This window comes from Zea mays, unplaced genomic scaffold, assembly GCF_902167145.1.
Source record: "Zea mays cultivar B73 unplaced genomic scaffold, Zm-B73-REFERENCE-NAM-5.0 scaffold_160, whole genome shotgun sequence".
Lineage (NCBI taxonomy): Eukaryota > Viridiplantae > Streptophyta > Magnoliopsida > Poales > Poaceae > Zea > Zea mays.
Window position 1 is genome coordinate 24,049 of NW_023366777.1, and position 24,154 is coordinate 48,202.

The following is a 24,154-nucleotide window of genomic DNA, read 5'->3' on the forward strand; positions in this document are numbered from 1 at the left end:
CTTTATAATCCATCTCAGATAAGTAATGGTAGTCTTGATCATCCCTATCATCTTCCTCTTCCCAGCCGTCTACGCGAAAACCAAAGAGAATCAGAGAGCCGAAGGACCTCAAACAAATAGCTGGTTGCGTTAAAGAGGCGTGGATACTTGCAGGAGATTGGAACACGTATGCCGATCCGACCGAGGCAGTCCAGGCAAATGCATGAAGTTGAAAAACAGGATCGACGAATGTAAGCTTCTCGACACACCACCCAGCCTATGAAATCCCTACCTACCATTCCAAGACCCAAGTCTGTAATTCCTACTGCCGTGCTCCATTCGGAAAACAGGCCTTAGAACGCTAGTTACTCGACTGTGCCTTCAAGGAAGGTCTGGAACCTGAGAGGTGAGTTCTGAGAAGCCAACCGCATTCATTGGTTTTGAAAAAGAAGAAAGAAAGTAAAAAAGGCTTAATTACTAAATATGGCTATCTTTAACTACACCACTTTTTCCAACGTTGCTTTCCCTAGGACTTCGTTATTCGCAATTAGGAAGGGTGTAGATGTACGCAGCTTCTCCTCATGTTGTTGGCCGGAGTAAGGAAGAAAGCGTAGTAGTACAATGCTGAACATTCCGGAGCAATGGAAGTTTATCTTGCCGCTGTGTAAAGTGTCGCATTCCCCTATTCTTCGTCCGATGCCGAAGCATCTCCCTCTTATTAGGGTAGGACCCCTGAAGAAATTTCCAGAGATATACGAGAAGGCGCGAAGCGTGGATGGAGTTTGCTTAGGGGAAAAGCAGTCCAACTATGGGCTCATACTAGTTTGGCATTAACATGCTTGGTATTGGCATCCCCCTGAAAGAAGGCTAGGCTTATTCACCTACCTCTTCTTGCTGGAACGTGAGCTATTGCTTTGGTCAACAACCAACGCTTGGAAAGTAATAGTTCTAAGAAAGAGCAAACTGCTAAGCCTGAGAAGAAGAATCATAAAAAATCATAGAATGCTAACAACCAGCTTCTTCCAGCTTTGTACATCATTTATTGTATCGTTTATGGGTGCTTGTACATCATAATATCCTCTTCATATCTTTCCTTTCTCGAGTGAGTGGTGGGATGGATGTCCTACCACGAACGGAAGCTGACAGAGCAATATCTATTCATATGCTTCGTAATCCTTGATTTCCCAAAGATAAGATTCCTTGCCAAGCCAAGACTCTTGAGTGGGATATTTCAACTACTTTAAAGCGAGGAGGTGAATGAGCAAGCAAAAGGTAGGCTAGGCGGTCTCGCCCATCCCATGATTGGTGGACTTCCTGCTATTTCAGAGTAAGCATCAGCATCTCTTCCATCTTGTTCTGGGCCAAGCAAACCAACTATTTAGTCCAGGCACTCGTATTGAAATGGAAAACATGCTTCTTTCTGCTATCGACCAATCCGGATCCGAGAATGATCTGCCCCATCGTTATTAGTAAATGTGGGGTGTAGTGCTGGAACCTTTAGTTCTGTGGGCGTACAAAGCATGTGGCTTGTTTGACTTGACCTATGGGATGGGGGTACCAATCTTCGTTGCATTCAGGATTGACCTGAGGAATGGGCCGGAGTATCAGAATAGATGTGCTTCGTGCGACTCGTTTCGACTAGCATGAAATCCGGAATAACAAGAAACCCTTGTGCAAGTCGATGATTGATTGCTTGAGAAACAGAAGTATGACATCTCTTTTTTCTCGTATTACAACAACTAGGCTATTCGGATTGCTTTGCATGCTATTCTTCGAGTCGAAGCTTGTCCCACCTAAGTGCCGTGCTTCATTCTCTGCGGCAAACCTCAAATCACTCAAATAAAAATCATAATAACCGAGGCCCGAGGCTAGTCTTCATTCTCGTATCCCGAGGCGGCTTTCTCTATCTTTAACCCGAGGCTAGTCTTCCTGGGGAGGAGTTTCTTGCCCGGTTCCTAGCTTTGGCTGGCAGGTTGAAAGTTGCGTATTCATTCAATAGAAGCAGATCCCTAATCTCGATTAGTAACCTTTGTAGGTCATTGTTCTGTCAGGGTTTCGAGGGATAGGGGCTGGCCGACCACCGGATCAAGAGAAGCATTAAGGAGAAGCAACTTAGATTGAAGCTTTTCAGGTCGATGACTTTATATCAAAATTTAATATAACTTTTTATGTTCGTCACATTAGTAGTGACTCACTCCCTTACCCAAGTAAAGTCATGAAATACTTCTCTTTACTAGATCCTGGATCCTGGCTACTCTACTTACTAGAGCTAGAGCTCTACTCACTTCAGTAAGAACCTTCCTTCCGGTTGTCACATTTCTAGCTAGTGATAAAGATCTCTTTCGAGTTCGGAGCAGGGAGGATAGCGAAGCGATTCATACATAGCCTTTCAAGGTAGTGGAACTGGCAAGTGTCTGGATTGGATGGACTTCCATGCTTTGGCGGAACACTTCACTTAATGAGTGATGCCCATTATACTACAAACCTTTTTGAGAGAGGACTTTGCCAACTAGGAAGTCTGCTATCCCAACCAATCGACCAGGATCGAGTGCACGAATCGCTTGACCTAGTATGATATAAAGTGCCTCCTTCGAGTGCATCTATAGAGCATCCTTTCTGCATCCTGCATCTGCTTCAGGAATGGATCAAACTAGGTTGTCGGCGGAAGTAGTGGTAGTGGCAAGGTATCCATGGTTTTCGGTGGAAGTAGAGTATCCACTTAATCGTCTCCTGTATCATTCCTTTAGCTTGCGGAGGCCAGGTTGTAAAAACCAATTAATTGCTTTAGCAAAGAGTCTGGCTCGACTTCTTACCTTGAAATCTGGAAACTTCCATCTAGATCGTCGTGGCAACTCCACTTCCCCACTCTTTCCGCTTTGAAGCGTTTCTCTTAAAGACAAATGGGTTCTCTTTCTGTCTTCGTATCCAGAAGCTAGAGATAGGTTCGGTAGTAGGGCATGGTTAAGTCCGTGTCAGAATGAAGTCAGGGTTTCCGGGTGCCTTGTTGGAATCTTACTCGTAAAAACGAGTGCCTTGTTGGAATCTTGCTCGTCAAACTAGTAATATATCGTATTTAAACGTATGCGAGGATTGCTTTCTTCTTTCGTTCTCAAACTGATCGAATCAATGGCCAGGATAGGAATGTTCCCTGAGAAGAGGGCAGGGCAGAGAAGAAGGCCGAGTAGAAATACCTCCGATCTCGATTCCTTTCATGTTTTGGTGCCGCTAGCCATCATTCCTCGTTTCTCGAGAATCTCCGTTGATGTCGTTTCCAGAGAATGGCTTAAGTGTTGAACTTCTAAAAACCATGGCCTTATCCAAATAAACTGGTGAAAGCACCATCCTTATCTAGAGAAAATAAGTGACTTGATTGACCCGTTTCCTTTCTGGGTCTGGTGATGGTTTAGCTTCCGGTGTCCCAGGATGTGGTAGTATTTATTGGTCCCCAACCAACCATGCCTTGCGCCTAACTTGACTCTGCAGCCCTTGCTTCAAAGTAGCCAGCCGACGAAACCAATGTTAGAGCCTGTAACTTAGGACAGAACAGCCTTGCCTTTCTTAAACAAAAGAGGGAACTGCCTTTCCTTTCTCAAACAAACCTGTACTGGGTGAATGAAAAAAAGGAAATAGCTGGTTACTTTTGAGAGTACAGCTGCCGAAACAGCTTCTTCCTGTAGGCGTTAGCCGATTTAGTATCAGAGGAGTACCTGTGAAGTAAAACTTTTGTCTGTAGCTCAACAAGTTCCGTTTTCTTGTAATAATAGAAGTTCAGTGCGGAACAAGATAAGTTTTTCCTTTACAATGTTTTTTATTACCATACTACAGTACAACAGTAAGTTCTTTCTTCTGACCAGAGCCAGCGCTTTAACTAGTTCTACTCTCCCAGCCAGCTATCCTTCTTCAAACTAGAGAGAGAGCTATCCATATTCCTATTCCTGTGACCTATCCTTATATCTCGAGCACTACTTCTATCACCGATTTCTTACTTCTCTCCCAACTTTGCCTAACAACCCGAATCTCTTTCCTGTAGCTAGTCGCTGATAGTCAGTCTATCTCCTTTCCTTGCAAACTCTCTAAGCTTTAGGTAGTTCGCCGTGCGATGGGCCTGAGGATCTATTCCAAAGGGTGATGGGTCGTGGGTACGACTCTTCAGAAGGCGCTTTTGCCAACCACCGAGCACCAACAAATGAAGAGAGTTACCACAAGTATGAGACCACTGAAACTACTTCGCCTGCTTTGAATCAGAGCAAACTGCTTTTAAGTATAAGACCACCAATCTAGTACGCAACCATTGCCTATTATGCCATCCATATTGTTGACTTTCACAGACCCACTATGACTGCCTACGCCCATATAGATAGAGAAAAGTTCACCTAAGGATAATAAAACGTTTGAGGAAGGTTACCGCTTACGATATACCTATATATAGATAGTGTAGTGTTGTAGTGTGTTAAGTAGATCGGTCCCATATAAAGTTGCAATGTATCTGCAATGAGTTCATCTACTCCGGGGTGTTCTCCGCACTTCTCAAGAAAGAAATAGTTGGAAATTCCCCGGATCGTCTGCGCTTGGCTTGGTATTCTTATACTGAATCGCTGTTGGATAAAAGAAAGCATAAAGTTTTTAAGCCTGCGTTCTCGTTGGCGAAACCACTAGGAGGCAACCATGAAAGCGGTTTCTATGTTTCGATCGAACCAACACAGCTTTACGCTTCTTTCCAACTCTACCCACGCTTCGGGTTCGCACTTACTTTACGCCTTACCGAACTTGGGCTTAGTTCAGCCAGCTTCGTAACATGCCTGCTCAAAGTGAGTAGTTGGAAGTTCCTGTAAGCATCTTCCCATGAATTGACGTATATAAGCGTAGTTATCAGGTACGCCGTGAGCTGGATTCTATCCCCGAGGATAGAGATTGATGGGTAATAGTTTTGATAGAAAACTCGTATGTTAAGTTCTCTAGTTGATGTGATGCGGCTCGATTCATCATTGCTCTCACATCAATGTTTTCGGTTCCCTTTTTACTCTCCCATTTTCATAGAGAAAGATGTTCTGATTCAGTTCTCTCTGAAAAGGAGGGGCCCTTAGGGACACAGTAGTACCATTTCCATTGTGCGAAAGGTCGTGTCCTGGTAGCCTCTCTGCTGTAGACGGTCTCATTGGTAAATTCTTCCATTTCTGAAATTGTCAAATCGAGATTGTGTGGGTGTTCAGTCTACTCTACCGCTCATGAAAAGATTTCGTTGGGTAGAACCAAGTCTCTTTTGGGAGCAGATTGTATTTGATTTTATATAGTTACTCCATGATGATGATGACTAGATGGAGTTCCACTGATATGAAGAGAAGAAATAGAATATTGGCTAATATGGTGCCAATTCGTAATTTAAGTTTACCTGATTATTATGAATATGAAGAAGAATACCCTCCAGTTTCAAGAGAGGCAACCAGAGGGGTCTGTATACTCCTACGAATAGACAGATATTTATCTTCAATTGGAAGGAGCATTCAAGACCGTGAGGTTCTACGCGATTTCCGCCAACGGTTACTCTTTCCCCAACGCGAGGCTGGGCACAGCTTTTCCGAAATATATGATGATATACGAGCGCATGGGGTAGAAGCAAGTCGATTGGGTCAGCCTCTAAGAGATCTGTACGATGAGATGGAAAGGAACGGCGAGATAGTAAATAACGGCTCAATCATTATCCCTGGAGGCGGCGGACCAGTAACAGAAAGCCCATTGGATCAATTTGGAATTCACCCAATTCTGGATCTGAATATTGGCAAGTACTATGTCTCATTCACAAATCTATCCTTGTCTATGCTACTCACTCTCGGTTTGGTCCTACTTCTGGTTTTTGTTGTTACGAAAAAAGGAGGGGGAAAGTCAGTGCCAAATGCATTTCAATCCTTGGTGGAGCTTATTTATGATTTCGTGCCGAACCTGGTAAACGAACAAATAGGTGGTCTTTCCGGAAATGTGAAACACAAGTTTTTCCCTTGCATCTCGGTCACTTTTACTTTTTCGTTATTTCGTAATCCCCAGGGTATGATACCCTTTAGCTTCACAGTGACAAGTCATTTTCTCATTACTTTGGCTCTTTCATTTTCCATTTTTATAGGCATTACGATCGTTGGATTTCAAAGACATGGGCTTCATTTTTTTAGCTTCTTATTACCAGCGGGAGTCCCACTGCCATTAGCACCTTTTTTAGTACTCCTTGAGCTAATCTCTCATTGTTTTCGTGCATTAAGCTCAGGAATACGTTTATTTGCTAATATGATGGCCGGTCATAGTTCAGTAAAGATTTTAAGTGGGTTTGCTTGGACTATGCTATTTCTGAATAATATTTTCTATTTCTTAGGAGATCTTGGTCCCTTATTTATAGTTCTAGCATTAACCGGTCTGGAATTAGGTGTAGCTATATCACAAGCTCATGTTTCTACGATCTCAATTTGTATTTACTTGAATGATGCTACAAATCTCCATCAAAATGAGTCATTTCATAATTGCATAAAAACGAGGAGCCAATCATAGAACTACATATGGTCTGATACTACTAACTTCCTTGAAAAGTGGAAGAGTAGTTATGTAGGCAGTTGCCGTTCCAGAAATGTAGCGGTTGCTCGACCAAAGCCGGTCATCAAAGAGTCAGTAAGTAGTAATTCTATCAATTACCAATTCGTGGAATTCTCATGTTCCAATCAATAAGTGTGTCTACTTAAAAGTAAGTTCAACTTGCTTGTGTTAAGCTTTGCTCGAACTTGATTACTTCCTCGCTCTCCTTCACTCGGTCAAGGGATTCACCTTTACCTCGTTCTGGTCTTCCAGCTTGAAAGACAAGGTCCTTATTCAAAACTGGCTCCTTCGAGTTAGTCTTTATTGTTTCATAGAAAGGCTTCCTTCTACGACTGGAGTGAAATCCTCTATGCTGACATAAGCGGAGAGGCAAGCAACAACCATTATATTGAACCTGCCCTGAAGGCTTTGTTTGCCTAAGTGCATAAGTCAAAGAAGGGTTTTCTTGCCGAAAGCAGTGTTCAGACCTCAATCTGTAGCGGCGCACTTCCCTCTTATGATTGCTTTTCAAGGACATCCGGATAAGGGGACTGAGAGAGTAGATATGGGACTTTTCCTCATAAAAGCCTATATAGGTGGGTGGTATGATAGTAAGTCTTTTCCTACTGATGTGTTCAGTCGATGGCTTGATTCTCCTCCGGGCGTGAATTGGAAGGGCCAAGGGTTTACAATGAAACAAATTGCGTATAATTTGCACGGCGATACGAACAGTATAGAATTTCTGCACTCCTTATATGCAGACTTAGTTAGTCAAGGGAAGGGGTGCATAGCCAATACTTCCTTCTCAGAAGTGGCTACGAACCACGGTGTCGGGGGTTCGAATCCACTTCTGAGCGGGCTGGCGGCTCCACCGGGAGCGAGCCTACTGAAGGAAAGTTTTATTGTTGAACTTCTATTTTTATCCAATATTTATCTTTTGTTTGGAAAAACCAAACCCACATATTGATCTTTAAGTCTCCCTTTCTCTTTTGGGAGCAGATCTTTCAAAGATGGGAAATTCCAATGATTCTTTCCGTTTTGTCGAGCCCTGCTTTGGTCTCTGGTTTGATGGTTGTACGTGCTAAAAATCCGGTACATTCCGTTTTGTTTCCCATCCTAGTCTTTTGCGACACTTCTGGTTTACTTATTTTGTTAGGTCTCGACTTCTCCGCTATGATCTTCCCAGTAGTTCATATAGGAGCTATTGCCGTTTCATTCCTATTCGTGGTTATGATGTTCAATATTCAAATAGCGGAGATTCACGAAGAAGTATTGCGCTATTTACCAGTGAGTGGTATTATTGGACTGATCTTTTGGTGGGAAATGTTCTTCATTTTAGATAATGAAACCATTCCATTACTACCAACCCACAGAAATACGACCTCTCTGAAATATACGGTTTATGCCGGAAAGGTACGAAGTTGGACTAATTTGGAAACATTGGGCAATTTACTTTATACCTACTATTCCGTCTGGTTTTTGGTTTCTAGTCTGATTTTATTAGTAGCTATGATTGGGGCTATAGTACTTACTATGCATAGGACTACAAAGGTGAAAAGACAGGATGTATTCCGACGAAATGCCTTGGATTCTAGGAGGACTACTATTCATATTCAGAACAGAAGGTTCTTCTCCCACAAAGGGGATGACGCACCTGTCCCCCCCGCTGATCCGGAATCCATTTAATCTGATTTGGCAGAGAGAATAGAAAGGATTTATAGGCGGGCCGGGGAGGAGCAATCTTTAGTAGAAGCCGGGACTACGCCAAGGGAACTTGTAGATAACGTCCTGCCAGAGGGGGCGGAGCTACCGCTTCTACAAGAAACCTGGGTTCAGTTTGTACGGGACGAGTCACACAGCGAGTTTTGGGTAGAGATCGATTCGATAATCTGCTAAGGAAATATGGGCACGCGGCGCGCGGTGAGCCCGACACCCCCGATCCCGATGCTCGAGCCTGATGCCCCTCAATCAGGAGGAGGCGACTCAGCGGGGAGCACGGGGGAAGAAAATTGTCCGGGGGCGGGGAAGGAAAGTAGGAACCTCCGAAGGCCCGCCCGAGTCAAGGAAGCGCAAAAGTTATTCTGATTCTGATTCCGGGGGGGATGATGGGAGTGACCCTGCTCCGGATCCTTCTCCTTTCTTTTGATTTTGACTAAAATGAGAGGTGGAGAAATTGAGTTCTTTTGAGCAGCGTTGTCTGTAGTAGAGTAGCTTTTTTTTTTTTCTTTTACAGAAAGAAGGCGAGGCCCACCTGCCTTCTCTAGGTACTTTACTTGGAAAGGTGTCACCGCCTTCCTTCTTCTCTAGGTACTTTACTTGGAAAGGTAGGTGCGGGAAAGAAGAGCGGGTATGTGGGCTTCTTTCAATCGAAACTTTTTTGAAGCCGTCAAACTTTATCGTTTCATTATAGATGGATCTAAAACATTGCGTTGCAGAGTGGAGGCGTGAAGAAGGTTAAGAGAAGCAAGCCAAAGGAAAGAAAAAGCAACTTGATACAATATTGAAGATAAACACTCAGGAAAGCACTGGGTCAACTGACTCCACTAGCCAGCTTCTGCTTCAGAACTTACTTCAAAGAGGCTGACTTAGCACTTAGCATAATGCTTTTGTTCCGGTGCATAAAAGTAAGTGAGCAGGTGGGTGAGTCCAAAGGTTTTTCCGAAGCGCGAAGGACTTGCAGTTCTAAAATAGGAAGGGCTCTGTACTCAAATCAAAGCAAAGTAGTAGTTTCATAGGTCGTTGTGCTAGAGCTAAGATTTATATGAAAGTGTGAGGGGAAGCCATTTCCAGCTTCTACTTTCTGCGAACCGGGCTCATTACCGGCCTACAGTAGCATTCTACTGTGAGCTTTCTCACTGCGGATCGCCTTGATTCACTGATCGTTGACAGCTACTCAGGAGAGGTTATCCTTTGCCAGACTTTGTGTTGAGATGAGTTCTCCGCTTCCCGAAAAGATGATTTTTGTCAATCAGCGTAGAGTGGTGGATTATAAAGTGGTACAGTCCGAATGGGTTGGTTCAAGCTAGCTGTTCTTACTGAACAGGTGTTTTAGCATTCTTTTCGAATTCGAAGTTGCGGGGTGCTTTGGCTTTTCAAAGTTCTCAAAGAGAATAAAGTAAAGGCGCTACGCGTGGATCGAATTAAAGTAACGTAAGGTTTCGTAAGAAACAATTGAATAAGCGTATCAAAGAGAATGAGGTCTAGCACTCCGAAATACCATTGAGAAAGAGCAATAGAACAAGGTTAGAATAAGATCTCCAAAATGGTTGATGACTCCCACAACTTGTCAGGCTGCATTCCCGTGAAATTGTTTTGGGACAATTCCAGTTTTACTATCTATGCGGTAGCTCAGCCAAGTAATCTGGTATCTCACCATTAAGACGGTTACCTAGCAAGTTCAGCTCTGTGAGGTTCTTGCATCCTTTAAATGAATGTCTCTAGAATACTCCCAGTCAGATTGTTATTGTGCAATATGAGTGACTGCAGAGAGTTGGCTTGACATATCTCGGCTGGGATAGAATAGAACCTGAGAGCTGGTTGGTTTCTGCAGAGAAACTAACAAGATGCTGCAATGGCAGCGCTGGCAGAGGCCCACGGAACATGTTTTCTGCAAGAGATATGGATCGAACACTCGCCCTGTTCCGTATCCAATCTGGAATATGACCCGTAAGTTTGTTCCCTTCAACGAAAATTGTGGCAATAGCTTCTAAATCTGCAAGTTCTTCAGGGATAGAGCCTGTGAAGGCATTGAAGGGACGGACAGATTTTTGAGCGTAAGCTTCTTGCAGTTACTAAGCTCTTTTGGTATGCTCCCACTGAGCCCAGCACCTTTGCAAACAGCCGAGTTAGATTGCCCAGCTCACCGACAGATGTTGGCAGTTCAGCATTGAAGTAGTTCTCTGATATATAAAGTTCCTTCTTTTGAGACCACCAATTGACCAAGGGATGGTGCCTGTGAACTTGCATCCGGGGAGTTGAAGAACTTTTAGCAGCTTCAGGTTACCAATCTCTTCTGGAATGCTTCCACTAAGACCATTCTGTCTCTAAATTAGCAATTCCTTATTTTCCAGTTGACCAATCTCCCTAGGTATTGGCCCCACCAAACTGTTTGATGAGAGATCAAGTGTCAACTGGTTCACCAACGCAGTTATTCCCGGGAATATTTATCCCGTGAGGTTATTCTGGCTTGCATCAAGGTGCTAGAGCCGAGACTGGTTACCAAAAGCAGCTGGTATCGACCCGTTGAATGTGTTCATGTGAAGGTCCAGGATATCCTCGAGGATGAAGGCCAGATCACGCCCAATTCGATCCTTGAAAGACCCATTGCACTACAGCGGCAGCTCGGGCTCGAGCAACGGCGGGAGATAAGTCTTCTCTTCATTCAGCATTCAGTCTATCTTCGGAAAGCAGCAATAATTGATGCACGCAGACGATGGTTAAATGCTTTCTTGATTTACTACTAATAGGTGGTGTCTAGACGCTAGGAAAAAGTGAGGATTATAGCTTCTGCCCCATAGACCATTCGGAAAGGAGTCTGTCCCTTCGGTCTTATATGTTAGTATAGGTTGGTTCTTCCGAATGCACATAAGACCACTGGTCACCCTCAATCCTTAGCATTGAACTTGACTGATTTGGCTAAGATCTGGGGAACTAGAGCAGTCCCCAGAGGGCACTACACAAGGCAGGAGAGGCAATAGCGAAGCGAAGCCCTAGTTCAATCGAGGATGGATTCATTGAGTGGGCGAGGAAGATGATTGGTATGGGAAGATCGGTCTTTCACTAATGGAGCATCTCCACCCTAGCCTTGAAGTTGAACATCCGGGGATATCTAAATATTGAACCAGTGATTAAAAAGAATGGCAAGACTGCGGTTGAAGTCCCAGCTGGAAATCCAAATTGCTCGAACACAAAAAATCTAGACAAAGGAAAGAAACCTGGTTTGCATATTTTCGTATATGCCCAACTAATCTATCGCATAGGAAGATCGCCCCTGTAAGTTTATTTCACACATTATGTTACTTTGTTTATGGTGTGGAAATAAATATCAATATTCTAACTTGCCGCTTTCTATGGATGCATCCTCTACTCTAGTGCTTACCTGTCCTACTTTCTTTAATTCATTCCTATTTCCTCTCCTGTACTTATATTTATCTTGCCTGCGGCAGTTTTGTAATCAATTTCTACTAGGGATAGGGAGCGTGAACTTTCTCTCATCCAGTGAATGAGTTACCTGAAGATCGATGGCATATAAAACGCCCTAATTCAATATAAAATCTGTTATTTCACTTTCAAAATGCCCCGTTCGCACTTGCTTGAGTGAGGCGCAAGCCGTTTTCTTGCTAGGCAAGATAGGTCAACGGATAGCTTGTTGGTTGATACGGGACCCCTTCTCAACTTCATGTGTTTTGTAACTGCCATAAAGCAAGGCCATAGTCCAACATTCCATCCTTTTCCACCGCTGTATTGGCTTCTGCTTCTCTTCCTTTTGCCGAGGAAGATCTGCTTCTCTTGCATCCTCCAGTCTTAAATTCCTATCCGTACTAGACTAGACCTTCCCTTAGCCATCAACCTACCGAACCCAGGAATGAGATCCACAAGGAAAGAGATTGGCAGAAATCCAGAAAGAATGATGCACAAGAAATGGTTAGAACCTCGAGAATAGATGCGAATAGCAGCTCAGATCAGATCCGAGATGGAGCAGCAATAAAGCAAAGAGGAGCAGAAAGGTTCGAATCGAATCGCAAGCAGCTGACTAGAGAGAGATGAGTTGAGAAATAAAGACTATCCAAATATTGGATAAGTTGTTTCGTAATTCATCTTTGTCATTGACTTCGGCCTCTCATTTATCCTTATTTGGTAGCTGAGAAGTGAAGCACAACAAAGTTTTAATAGATCTCTTCCTGTCATTCAATAACCATCCTTTATTTTTGCAGTATAGAGAAGTGATTAGCCGGTGCCCAGGATAAGGTAGTGGAACTGGTGCGTATCAGGTTTGGCATTAGCTCTTTTGAATAATAGAGCTGAGCAGCTAAGAACAGATAGCAATCTGGAACAGCTCTGAAATGCAAATAAAATGATGATTGGTCCTAGCTTATGGGTTGCGATAAGACAGTTTCGAAGGTTCTAGCCATCTCAAGGAAGTATATAAGTAGCTATCGGCACCTTTTGAAGAAGGAGGCTCGGTAGCAGAGATGTTGAGTAAAGTCTAGATGACACGAACCCTAGCAGATCTGCTATAGCAAAGTGGTAAGTTACCAGCGGTGTCGATAGAATAGAAGAGAAGCATCAGAGCGAGCGTTATAGATCAGTCAGCATTAGCGACATCAATTCTGCTACAGTTTTGTTAAAGAAAGGTGAATACATTCTAAAAAGTCTAAAACTCATCTTATTTCTTAAAGAGCATATAACAACAAACGATTTCACTTACAAGGGGGTGCAGCTGCAGGAACTGGGTGCTGTGCCGCCCGCTGCCTACTTAATGTTTCGCTTGCCTTCTACACTTCTGCAATGGGAGTCACCACATGAGATGCTATTTTTCACCTTTCGCTATTATTCGCTCTTGCGTGTCTTTGGAGCCCGATCTTTCCCTTGCTTACGCCCCTAGAAACTCCGTGAAAAAACCACCTCGTTTTTCCATAAATAAAGGATTCCTAATAAAGTTTTTACATATCATATCCCAGCGGTATTTTTTTAATAATTTTTGCATAAATAAAGTATAATTTCCACAAAATAACACTTTTAGGCGCCCACTTGAAATTCAACTTAACGTTGGACGTTGACCAGGCCCTCTCTATTGCCAGAATTGGGGACTGGCTCTTCTCCACAACTAGAAAACACAGAACTGCCAGAGGTTTGGTCATAACCAGCACGCACCCTCGCCAATTTCGTTCTAAGCTCAATCCAAGATTGTGATCGGGTTGCCTTTCGATATAACTTGGTTCAAGCTTGGATCCAGTGGATAGATACTTTAAACGATGGTAGGAACGGGAGCTACCCTGGATCACTTGAGGAAGTAAGAACGCAAGTCTCTCAGTTGAAATTAGATCGTTCCAGGATAATAGCTGAAGCGGCTGAGAACTCCCAAAGAGAAGAGAACCAGCTTAAGGAGCAGGTATCCGGAGTATCAGCAAGCTATAAATAGCTTTAGGATTGTATGAATAGAGTTGAGGATCAAGTATCCCTCATATTTAGATCCCCCGTTGGGAAAAGCCCCTTTTTTAAATCCTTTCACGCTTTCCCTTTGCCGAAGGCCGGCCTCTTTAGTTCCTACGTTTTCGGAAAAGAAGGTGAGACGCTAGCTAGCAACGGGAAAAAACGAGTAGTTAAAGATGTGAATGTAAGACTACTCGAAAGTACTTCCATTTTTATTATATTATATAGTTTCTAATAGAGAGTACAGTTGTATCTATGTGCGAAACGACGAAAGAAAGATGGAAGGCCCAAAGAGCTCTACAGTAGTGCCCCGGAATGGGGTCGTAGAGCCGGTAACCCACTCTGTTTAGTATTTTGATTTCGTTCAAGGTGTTGCTCTGTCAAATAGAGATTGTGTGGGTGTTCAGTCTACCACTCATGTTCACGTTCTACAAATCTAAGGGAGTGCTCCTAGACTGGACGACTTCCCGTAAATAACCTAGTTCATGTTCCTTTGAAAGAAATAAAATGAAAGCTTTTGAAGCGAAGATGTCAACGCGGTGCTAGGTTTGCGCCGGCCACGATTATTTATAAGTATATTGGAAAGAAGAGTGACTAGGCTACGGTCTAACTTTTTCTTCCTAGCGGAGTTCAATACGAAAATAAAGGCGCTCCGCGTTGGGAATGGCGTACGTAGTACGGGTGGTATTTCCGGTATAACTGATCAGGGTTGTTCTGAAAGCAAGTCAATTGGTGCTTTGGAAAGTGAGTGCCAGAGGCTAGTCACTGCTTGGTTTACAGAAGGGAAGGAAGAAAGAGATACCGAAGCAGATTCAGTATAGAAAAGAAGAAATTGATACCATTCATTCCAGCTTATTTGATACCCACTTAAAGTTTCTATCAAACCATGTCTTTTTCTTCGAACGTCAATCTCGTAGGAATTTAGATTGGAAGTGTGGTATTGAAGGGCGAAGCCTTTACTCTTTTACTTGTTTCTTTGAATATAATATAACATAGTATTGACTACGCACTTCGAAAGATAATGGTGTATTCCGAGGATCAGTCCGTTTTTTATTGAATTCGCAAATTGATAGATCTGGATGATTAAAAGAATGATTCTTCCCTGGGTATTTCCCCGCTACCATTATGGAAATTGGAGCTTTTCAATTCCATTTTGGAGATGCTCGTAACGATTTTTTTCTTTTGGGTGGGCAAGAAAAGGATTTGACTCTTGAAGATATCAACTCATACGCCTGCTCCATACATTAAAAAACATTTTGGGTACTTTCTATTAGAATGGATAAATAGAAATGGGTACATTCCTCTTTCTCTTTCCTGGCCAAACTACCAAAAAAAAAGAAGAGAGAGAGCTGTAAGAGCGGTAAAAGCAAGCTCGGTGGCCCGGTTCACTACAGGTTGATGTATCCTTTTGAAAGAAAAGTCAATCTCTCTAAAAAATAAGCACTTCAACAAGTCAGGGCCCTTTTTTATACAACTCCTATGCGTAATTGATAGCTTTTTGGTATTCTCCATATATACTACTAGGTACGAAATAACAGGAAAGATAGAAATAGTGACTTTGGCTTCAAATAGAGAGCAGCTTAAAGGGAAGGAGGACAGCTCTGAAAAAATAACTGAACACTGGCTAGGAACTGGGCTGCACTAAGCCCGGCACTTTTTGGGCTTCTTCATGAATCTCGTTTTCAGGTAAGGTCAGACTTATTGAATATATATCTGAAAGAAAGCAAAGGAATGAATCGTTTTTCCAATTACCTTCTCTCGAAAACCATAGATCTTCTGGTTACCATTGACTATCCGGCACTTTCGTCTGTAGAGCGAAGCAAGAAATTGCATGGAAGGGCTTGCCCTGCTAATATCAGCCTTGTTTGGAACAATAGATGCAATCCATTTCAGTGTATGTCACTGAGTTCACCATTGCAGTTGAGACGTCAGGCAATTGAGCGTTCCCTAGAGTTTGGTTCAAAGGCTAAGGACTCCCCGCCGCCTTCATAAGGGCACTAAGGCGGAGCACGGAAAAGAAAATGGGGCACCCATGTTTTACCAGTCCCGGATCTCAGGGCCGTTTTGCACATGAACGAAATCGAATTTCATTGCGGGAAATTTGGATTTCATGAGGGAGGAAAAGGCAAGGCGGAGGGTGGAGAGTCGTACAATGCATTGGTGGGATGAAGGTGCTAGCTTGGCTGAGATAGGAAGTTTCGATGTGTATGTAGATTTGGTTCTAGTGCCCCCACCCTTTTCGAGATCTGTCAGGATTTAAAAGATGTTATAGTGTAAACTATAGAGAAATGGAATGAATGAAATGTATCTAAGAAGAAAGGAAGCCATGCTCCATCCTGTTTATAAAAAGAACATCACCTCCCTTCCCTTTTTGGTTAGATACCGCTCCGTTAGGTACTAATGCTTCTACCTATCACCCTCCGGGTGAGTTTGAGAGCTGTGTTTTTTCCAACGTTAATAGCATTCCGCGAGAAAAGAGAAAAGTCATCTACTGATGTTGTCAGCGGAGTCCCTCGTCCATCCATGTATGAATAGCGGTATCCCCCATTTTGGACAGTGATGAGGTAGTCGACGCAATTTGCATGTGTATTTGCGTTCGGCTTTGCTACTTTCCTTCTAGACTATAAAAGAATGTCCGCGGAAGGGAATAGTCTACGTGGCCCGGGCCCGGGGTAGTCTTTCAATTCCTTTATCGGGTGGGAGAGTTTAGAACCTGTTAAGCCAATAGCTGCAGCTTTAGTCACACTAGCTACATCAGTGGATCATGGATTTAGCATACCACCTCAGAATAGTCTACGTGGCCCCTACTTTTATTTTACTACTTTTTTTTCCAGTAATGCAGACAGCCCTTTTTAAAGCGCTAGGCCGGGCAGTTGGTACGAAAACAGAACCATTAGTGGAGTAAGATCCCGATCAAAGCAGAGCGGTCTAATCGAAATAATCATATCTAAGAGCAGGCAGGCACACGACTGGATATCAAAGGTGGGGCTCCCCTCCTCTACTCTACTCTACTCTACTAAATGAAATGAAATAGTATTTGTATTTGGGTCGTCTTTGTGTTCGATTCGAATAGAAGCGCCATTGTCATCCGCTGCAGTTCTTCATAGTCCGTCCTAGTAAGCTGGTAGGTTGGTGGATGTGAACATAAACTCCTCATATTTCCTACTGTTGCTTCCTGTATAAAGGAAGAGTTGTCAGACAATGATACTCTTTCCAAATCTGCAATCTTCGTCGTTGTAATGCCTCAGTCATCAATAGTAGATAGTTGCTCAACTATGCAATAAGGATTTTCCTCTCCTCACAGATTGGAGGACTTTCACTTGACTCACTAGTGGGTTTTGCCTCGGGAAACAAGAATATGGATTTGAGCAAGTCTGTTTTCCCATGGGCCTACTACCTGCTATTTTCAAAGCGTAGAGGACCCGCCTTTCTGATCAAAGTATGCTTCCCTTATGGGCGAAACCACTGAATCGGACGGATCCTTTTTTCTTGGATTGACCAGGCCAGCTTCTCCACCCAATTCTTTTCTTACGAGACGAGATAGGCACAGTGTCAGGGTCATGTGATGTGAATGGTTTGTTTGATCTGTTTCTTGTCCCTATGGGTTCGATTGGCAATCAGGATATCGGTCGCTTGGCACTAGTCGAATAGGCGATTCAGTCGTGATAGTGCCATCCCTTGCCCCTTGGAGTGAGTTGAAAGCACTCTTCCAGCTCTTGATTCGCGGAATTCATTACGAAGCAAGATTTCATTTCATTTCCATTTACGTCATTAGCAAAACAAGCAAGATTCACCTCAGGATACGACGAATTCTGGAACACTTCCTTGATTGATATATGCATTTTCTAGAGCAGGCACCATTGACTGCTTCTTCAACGTCTATACTATACGAGACGAGACGAGTTATTGTACGAGTCAAGCTTGCTCCAGACCAAGCTCACTTTACACGGGCTTAGAACTCAACCTGACCCAACAAGAAAACGGATAGACGCAGCGCAACGGCTTGATAGCCTGACTCAGCAAGAGGCGAGGATGCACGTGACTAACTAAAACAGCTTTCGCGCTATCAACTTCTTTGATCGAACCTGGCCTGGCGATTGAAGCATTCGAGATATAGAAGAAACTGCCCAAGTCAACCGGATATTCCAAAGCAAGGGTTATGAATCAAAAGAGAAGTGCCAGCTGGATCTCTGGTTCAAAGTTCAGGGCATGGAATTGATTCGTATGCTCGTTCTCTCGCTGAGCAGAACCATCTCTGTCTGAGAAGACCCAGTCTCCCAGTGTTTCTAGAAAAGGAAATCCCATTCGTCAACCTAAATGGAAGGGCAGGTAAGGGAAGGCCAGCAGGAAATTCAGTAAGTAAGGTATCTCAGTGCCAGTGCTCTCCGGTTTCAAGTTGATGCGGGCAGTCGTGGGGACAGGCAAAGCTGGGATGCCTTACTAGCAGGAATGAAAAGGTATGTATGAACCAACAAAGGTCAAGTAGACGAACACATATCCACTCCACTAGAGAAAGCGTCGAACCAGGGAAGAATGAATGGTTAGAACCAGTCAAGGGTGCCGTACTCATGCCTACGGGGAAAGAGACTGATCCGTATCTGATACGCCTTCACTTCTTTCGAGCTTCTTATTCGATTTCTTAAATGACTTCTTCGGGCCTTACCCTAGACTACCTTCACTTAACTTAATGCAGAAGCCAGAGTTCGAGGAAAGCGGTAGTTGGTTATTTCGGGATGAATTTCTATTTCTAAAATGTGGATGAACATAAATGGACGGAAACGAGAAAAATGCATAATTCATATAAGTTCATTCGAAAGAATGAGGATTCATGATGTCTCTTCCCAACCATTCTTCCTGAGGAAGGCACCTCCGATCGAGTCCTTAGCGCCATGGATATTCTTCGCAGTGCCTTTGGATGCTTCTCAGAAACCGCCTCTTTCCACTGGCTATATGAAATTCCAAATGAGACTTCCCTGCGTCGCCAAAGGAATGGGAAACTTCTTGGTTCGAAACCTTTGATCCTATGCCGCCTGTCTGAAAATAAATATAAGCAAGGCACCTATGACTACGAATCCGAAGGCCAAGCATGCGGATTTGACATGGTTTCCCACTTTTCTCAGAGTCACTGGGCAATAGAAAAGTATACAAGCACATTTCCAATCTACATAAAGATACCAACCAGGTATCTACTTCAAAGACAGGGCGTCGGCGATCCTCTACTATTAAGAGACAGATAACAATGGTGCCGACAGAGATGGACAGAACTGCAGAGAATACCTCTCCGGAGAAGTCCTTACATGTCTCAAACTAAATAAATCCAACCAATAGTGAAACTGAAACAAAAAACACGTCTCTTACACACGAGAGACACTGTTGAGTCTCTCTATACTATTTTCAGTATAGAGTCGGGGTACACTCAACAAAGAAAAATCCCGAACAAGAACAAAGAATGGAAGATATTATGAGCACGATTCGCATATTGTTGCCCTTGCGTAAGCAGATTACCGGATATTTTGACAAACCGAGCCTTTCTCTTAATCGAGATTCTACTAATGAGTTCTTAAGCACCTTTCTAAAAACTTACATCGAGGATATTCATGATTTCCATTTCATCGATGAAGATCCTATAGATCGGGGAGAATCCTCTTTATCATTAGACAATAAGAATACAACTTATTACGAGGCTGATGCAAGTGATGAAGAAATGGATATAACAGATGGGATAGAGGGAATCATAGGGGGTACTAATCGAGGCCACAACGGTGGTGGCGACGGTGAAGCTCTATTCATTCAAATAAGCAGGTTACTTATGAAATATATAAAGTATTATATACTCAACATAACACATACCTATGATGCCATGCCTTGGTGGGTAAGCGGGATACCATGGTGGATGGCTGAGAGTATCCTCACACTCTTATCGTTAGTATGTATACATTCTATACTTCAATTTAATCCTCTTATCTATAAGGGCAATCGATGTGATATTATTTATAAGGTGCCGGATATTACATTAATAGGAATAACCAACCATATAACAAAGGAACCAATTAAACAGCTACAATGGCTCTATTCTCTGACACCTGATAACTATCCTACTAAATGGATCTATAGACTAAGAAATCTCTTTAGTTATGATGAGAATATTCCATATAGGATAGGATTTCTAAGAATAAAGTGTTCTTTAGGCTTACGGAGTATAAAAGGCTTAGTATTAAGTGATTCTGTATTATATCAATATGCCCATTTGGGAGCTGGCCTCAAATCTCTCATTCCGCAATCTAGAGTAGCCATTTTCATGCAAGTTGCAACTCGTCATTTTGATGAAAGGCATCGTAAGTATCTCTACGGTTTCTTTAATATACTTGTGTATTCTGGCGTAGGATTAGTTGTTTGGTACTATATCACACCACACCTTATACCTGATTTAGGATTCTTCCGCGGGGTAAACCTAGATTCTTTTAAGGACCCAGCTTCGGTTGTTGATGGGTACAAGAGGGTTTCGTACATATTTACAAAAGACGTCGTTAAGACTGTGTTAAGAACTTGTCGAAATGATACTTTTTTTCACAATTTACTAAATGAGGAATCAATCCAATTTTTTGATAACGAAATTATCAGCATAACCGATTTGAATTCAAACAGACACCTTAATCTAGATCACTTCGAGGAGGTTGAAGCTAACAAGCTAGATCTAGTAGCGTGTATTGCAGTAGGTATTATGAGTGCTACCTTTATAGCTACCAATCTTCTTCCTCCTGGTACTACTACGATAGTCCAATGAATAAGGAGAAGGTCGTTATTTGTCAGTATTGAGCCTGATAGCATAATTCAGTACCCGTGATGATGGGCTCTAGCAAGGAGGAAGGGAAGCATCCTCTTCAATAGCTTGAAATCAACTACAGAGTGTTGAGTATCAAATTACGTATTCTATTTATTCAGAAATCGCACAGGGGAAGCTCCTGAATTCATTAGTTGAGTATGTGATCTCATAGTAAGAAGTGATCACAAACGGTGATGGATGCCGAGAGTATGTTGATGGGGTGAATCTGTAGAACAATACTACAGTAGAGATTGGGTAGCCCCCTCAACTATAAAATAAGCAAATCCTGAAAGGCGAGTAAAAGCACCTACAGTTGTATCTGTCTAAGCTATTATAAGCTTAGAGAAGGGGGGGAAACCCCCATCGGGTAGATGCAACTATACAAAATACCCAACACACACAAAAACAAGGGACACACTATTATATCATGAAAAACACTGTCGAGTCATTAGAACAGTTGAATACCACACTTTCTAATACAGTCAACGATATACCAGAATCATCTGCAATGGGTGCCTTAAGCCATTCGGCTAATTCGAGTATTAATGCAGCTCTTAACAGTACGGAAGAGGTAAAAAGGGGTGAAGATGTCGCGGGGGATTCAATTCATGCAAATATTAGTGATATGTTTCATATAGGTAACCCATTCAACCCATTTCAGTGTTTCATTGATAACCACATGCGTAAAACCATCTTTGCAAAAAATCCATATGTGCAATACGCTGTCGAAAGTTCTTATTACACACCTGCGGTTAATCGTCTGGTTAAAGGGTTGAGTTTGAAAGATATGGATCCTATCATGCGTATGCACTATCTTTATATGCGCTCGTTGCTCCGTTTAAAATTGAAAAGAAAGATTTATCGTGCAGATTTCAGTGAATATAAGGGGTTGCGGTCTCTCTATAACAGGGCTACAGATAATTTATATAGCCACCTACAAAGGGCATTAGAAAAGTATGAAAACTTCGGTGTTTCTGCAAAACATAAAGTATTGCAATGTTTAGTACACGTGGTGACATCACAATCAGACAACAGTGTTAGGTATGTCTATGGGAACATCTTTGCACTAGTTAGATTAGGTACTTATGTAACAGTGTGGTACTGTTATACTGAGAGCGCACCAGATTTCATATCTGTGGACCCGCACTATCTTGATATAGAATTGATTATTGATTTATTCAAAGTTCGTAAATTATTCGTATGGATTCCATACGAGGAAGTGATTAGTACATCAATCTTAGAAGCTTATGATGCGGTTGTGGAAAGGACGGCTTTAACGGATTGCTTGGATAGAAAGTTGAGAGAAGAGGAATTGTCGGATAAATTCGAATTCTGGGGGAAATGCTCTGATGGTGATCATACCATAGATTCTGTAGAGGAGAATGCCACTATAGAATATGCTAGCAGTAAAGAAGGTAGTGCCTGTAAAGAGGGGGTGGATAGTAGCTGTAAAGAAGAAGGTGGTGGCTGTGAAGAAGAAGGTAGTGGGAGTGAAGAAGATAGTGACGATAGTGACAATCCTAGATACCTGGCATTCGGTGTGGTTGTCCTTGTAGGTGTGTTATTATACGTCTGGTATTGTTCTAGGTAATTCTATATTTATTGTGAAAACCAGAAATAAGAGTTTCAGTTCATACTTGGCGGTAAAGGGATAACCTTTTTGTCTTGAGTGGAAATAGAATTCCTTTTTGCAAAGCTAGCTCTTATGGCGCATTGGTGCACAATCGTGCACTGCTTCTTCCTCATAAAAGAACCCGGCTTTCCTTCCTATATGTTTAGGATAAAAACCTTATCCATTAAGAGATGGAACTTCAAGAGCTGCTAGGTCTAGAGGGAAGTTGTGAGCATTACGTTCGTGCATTACCTCCATACCAAGATTAGCACGGTTGATGATATCAGCCCAAGTATTAATAACGCGACCTTGGCTATCAACTACAGATTGGTTGAAATTGAAACCATTTAGGTTGAATGCCATAGTACTAATACCTAAAGCAGTGATCCAGATCCGGCCAAGCAGCCAATCAGTCGTGTAAAGAACGAGAGTTGTGGAAAGAAACTAGCCTAGCGTATTGGATGGAAGATTCGATTCATCGACCTAAAGAACCGTGCCGGGGGTGCCGTGAGCAGCCACACCTACTACTTGACTCTTCCTCTTGACCGAATGGCGAACCCAGATTCTTCATTTATCACCGCAAACGAACAATTTATTTGCGTAGTAAATAGAGTAAGGATCAAAGAGTATACCACTAAACAAGACCCTTATAGAGCAGAGAGAGAGACAAAGGACATAACAAGACCCTTATAGAAAGTCAAAAAGATAATCAAAGGCATTCCCTGGTTTACTAACCCTTATAGAGTACATGAGCCAAAGCACAATCCATCCCTTCCAATCAGACAAGAAGGAATCCGATGTATTGATCTTCGTCTGTACTGTGCTGTACAAGACAATTACCAAAGATCACAACTAATGATCTGTTTGACACAAGACATGACATGACCTGGCGGATCATATACAGAAATGGGTTTAGCCTTCTCCTTGGCTTGACTCTTGTAAGTGAAAGGTTGGATCATATCTGGTTTCCGGGAAGGTGCCTCGCTATTCCTCTGTTTTGTAGCTGACTAGTAAAGGTGGCCTAGCCTGCACAGGTTCGTTGGTTTCAGCTTGTGCTTTACTTGAGTGGTTTCGGGCTCTGTTTGGTATTAGCTTGAGAAGCGGTTGTAATTGTTCATTCATATCTTGTTTCAGCAATGGTCTATACTATAGAGCTCGGGAATGCATTCCATGCCTATTCTTCAATATGAGAAGGGGTGTCTCCCCCTCTTAGAGGCTTTCCTCTTAGCTTAGAGGCTTTCCTCTTTTTAGCAGCATCAGCTTGAATCTCCCGATTAGCAATCATGATTTCCGAATTAGAAAATTCATTTCGGAGATCTTCATTCTCCTCTAACAAATTCATAATTATCCGATAGGAGGTCGGATTGATACTTTTCACATCAAAGTCACCTATATGGCAGGGCTTAGTATCAACCCATACTCCATTTTTGTCGAACACATACTCCCTCTTTTTACTTTCTAACCCCATGGTATACTTACACATTTTCTCTTGAACCAACAGTTCACGGAAGTTTCTACTGAACTTTCGGACATATGAAATCACTTTTTTAGCCCTAGGGTCAGCTAGCTGGTTGATGAACCATTCTTCATCAGCCTCATCTTTACCCGCTCCTTTAAACTTTATTATGGGTTGGTCCACACTAGATGCCTTAAGCATATAGGACTTAGGTGCTAAAAAGATGCCATATTCGACAAAGTGCTCATGCTTAAACTTACCCAAAGCGGTAGGTGATACCTCTTCTTCAGGAAGTTCCCTCTCAACAACGACTGAGTCCGTATCCGTGTAATAGCAGTCATCCCTCGAAATGAATGGGTGCATTCTTATGCGGGCATAACCCGTGACAGCGGCCGATATTTGAACAGCAGCATAAGTAGGGCGGTCTGAACTAAGCTTCAGTAAATCCAAACTTCTGACATTTTTGCATGTTACTAGGCACTTGTCTGAACTAAGCTCATAACTTTGAACAAACCCATCATTATAGAGAGCTAATTTTCTACTTTCTTCTGTAGAAACAATTTGAGTCGTTGTGCTTTCG

The 24,154-nt window shown here is 42.6% G+C and overlaps 2 protein-coding genes across 2 annotated transcripts in view; both read left to right on the forward strand.

Annotated features, from left to right (window-relative positions):
- The window catches only part of LOC118473875 (ATP synthase subunit a-like), a 34,882-nt gene continuing 10,728 nt past the window's right edge, over positions 1-24,154 (forward strand). Inside the window, exon 1 of the mRNA XM_035963649.1 lies at positions 1-24,154. This exon is cut by the window's right edge and continues 10,728 nt beyond it. Within this exon, the coding sequence (XP_035819542.1) occupies positions 5,278-6,510 (1,233 nt within the window). The 5' untranslated portion in view covers positions 1-5,277 and the 3' untranslated portion in view covers positions 6,511-24,154.
- On the forward strand, positions 19,111-20,495 carry LOC118473874 (uncharacterized). Its single transcript, XM_035963648.1, has one exon. The coding sequence runs from the start codon at positions 19,133-19,135 to the stop codon at positions 20,465-20,467; it is 1,335 nt and encodes a 444-aa protein (XP_035819541.1). The 5' UTR covers positions 19,111-19,132; the 3' UTR covers positions 20,468-20,495.

What these genes read in the sequence shown, in the direction of transcription:
- LOC118473874 (XM_035963648.1), top strand. Translation starts at nt 19,133, where the DNA reads ATGGAAGATATTATGAGCACGATTCGCATATTGTTGCCCTTGCGTAAG.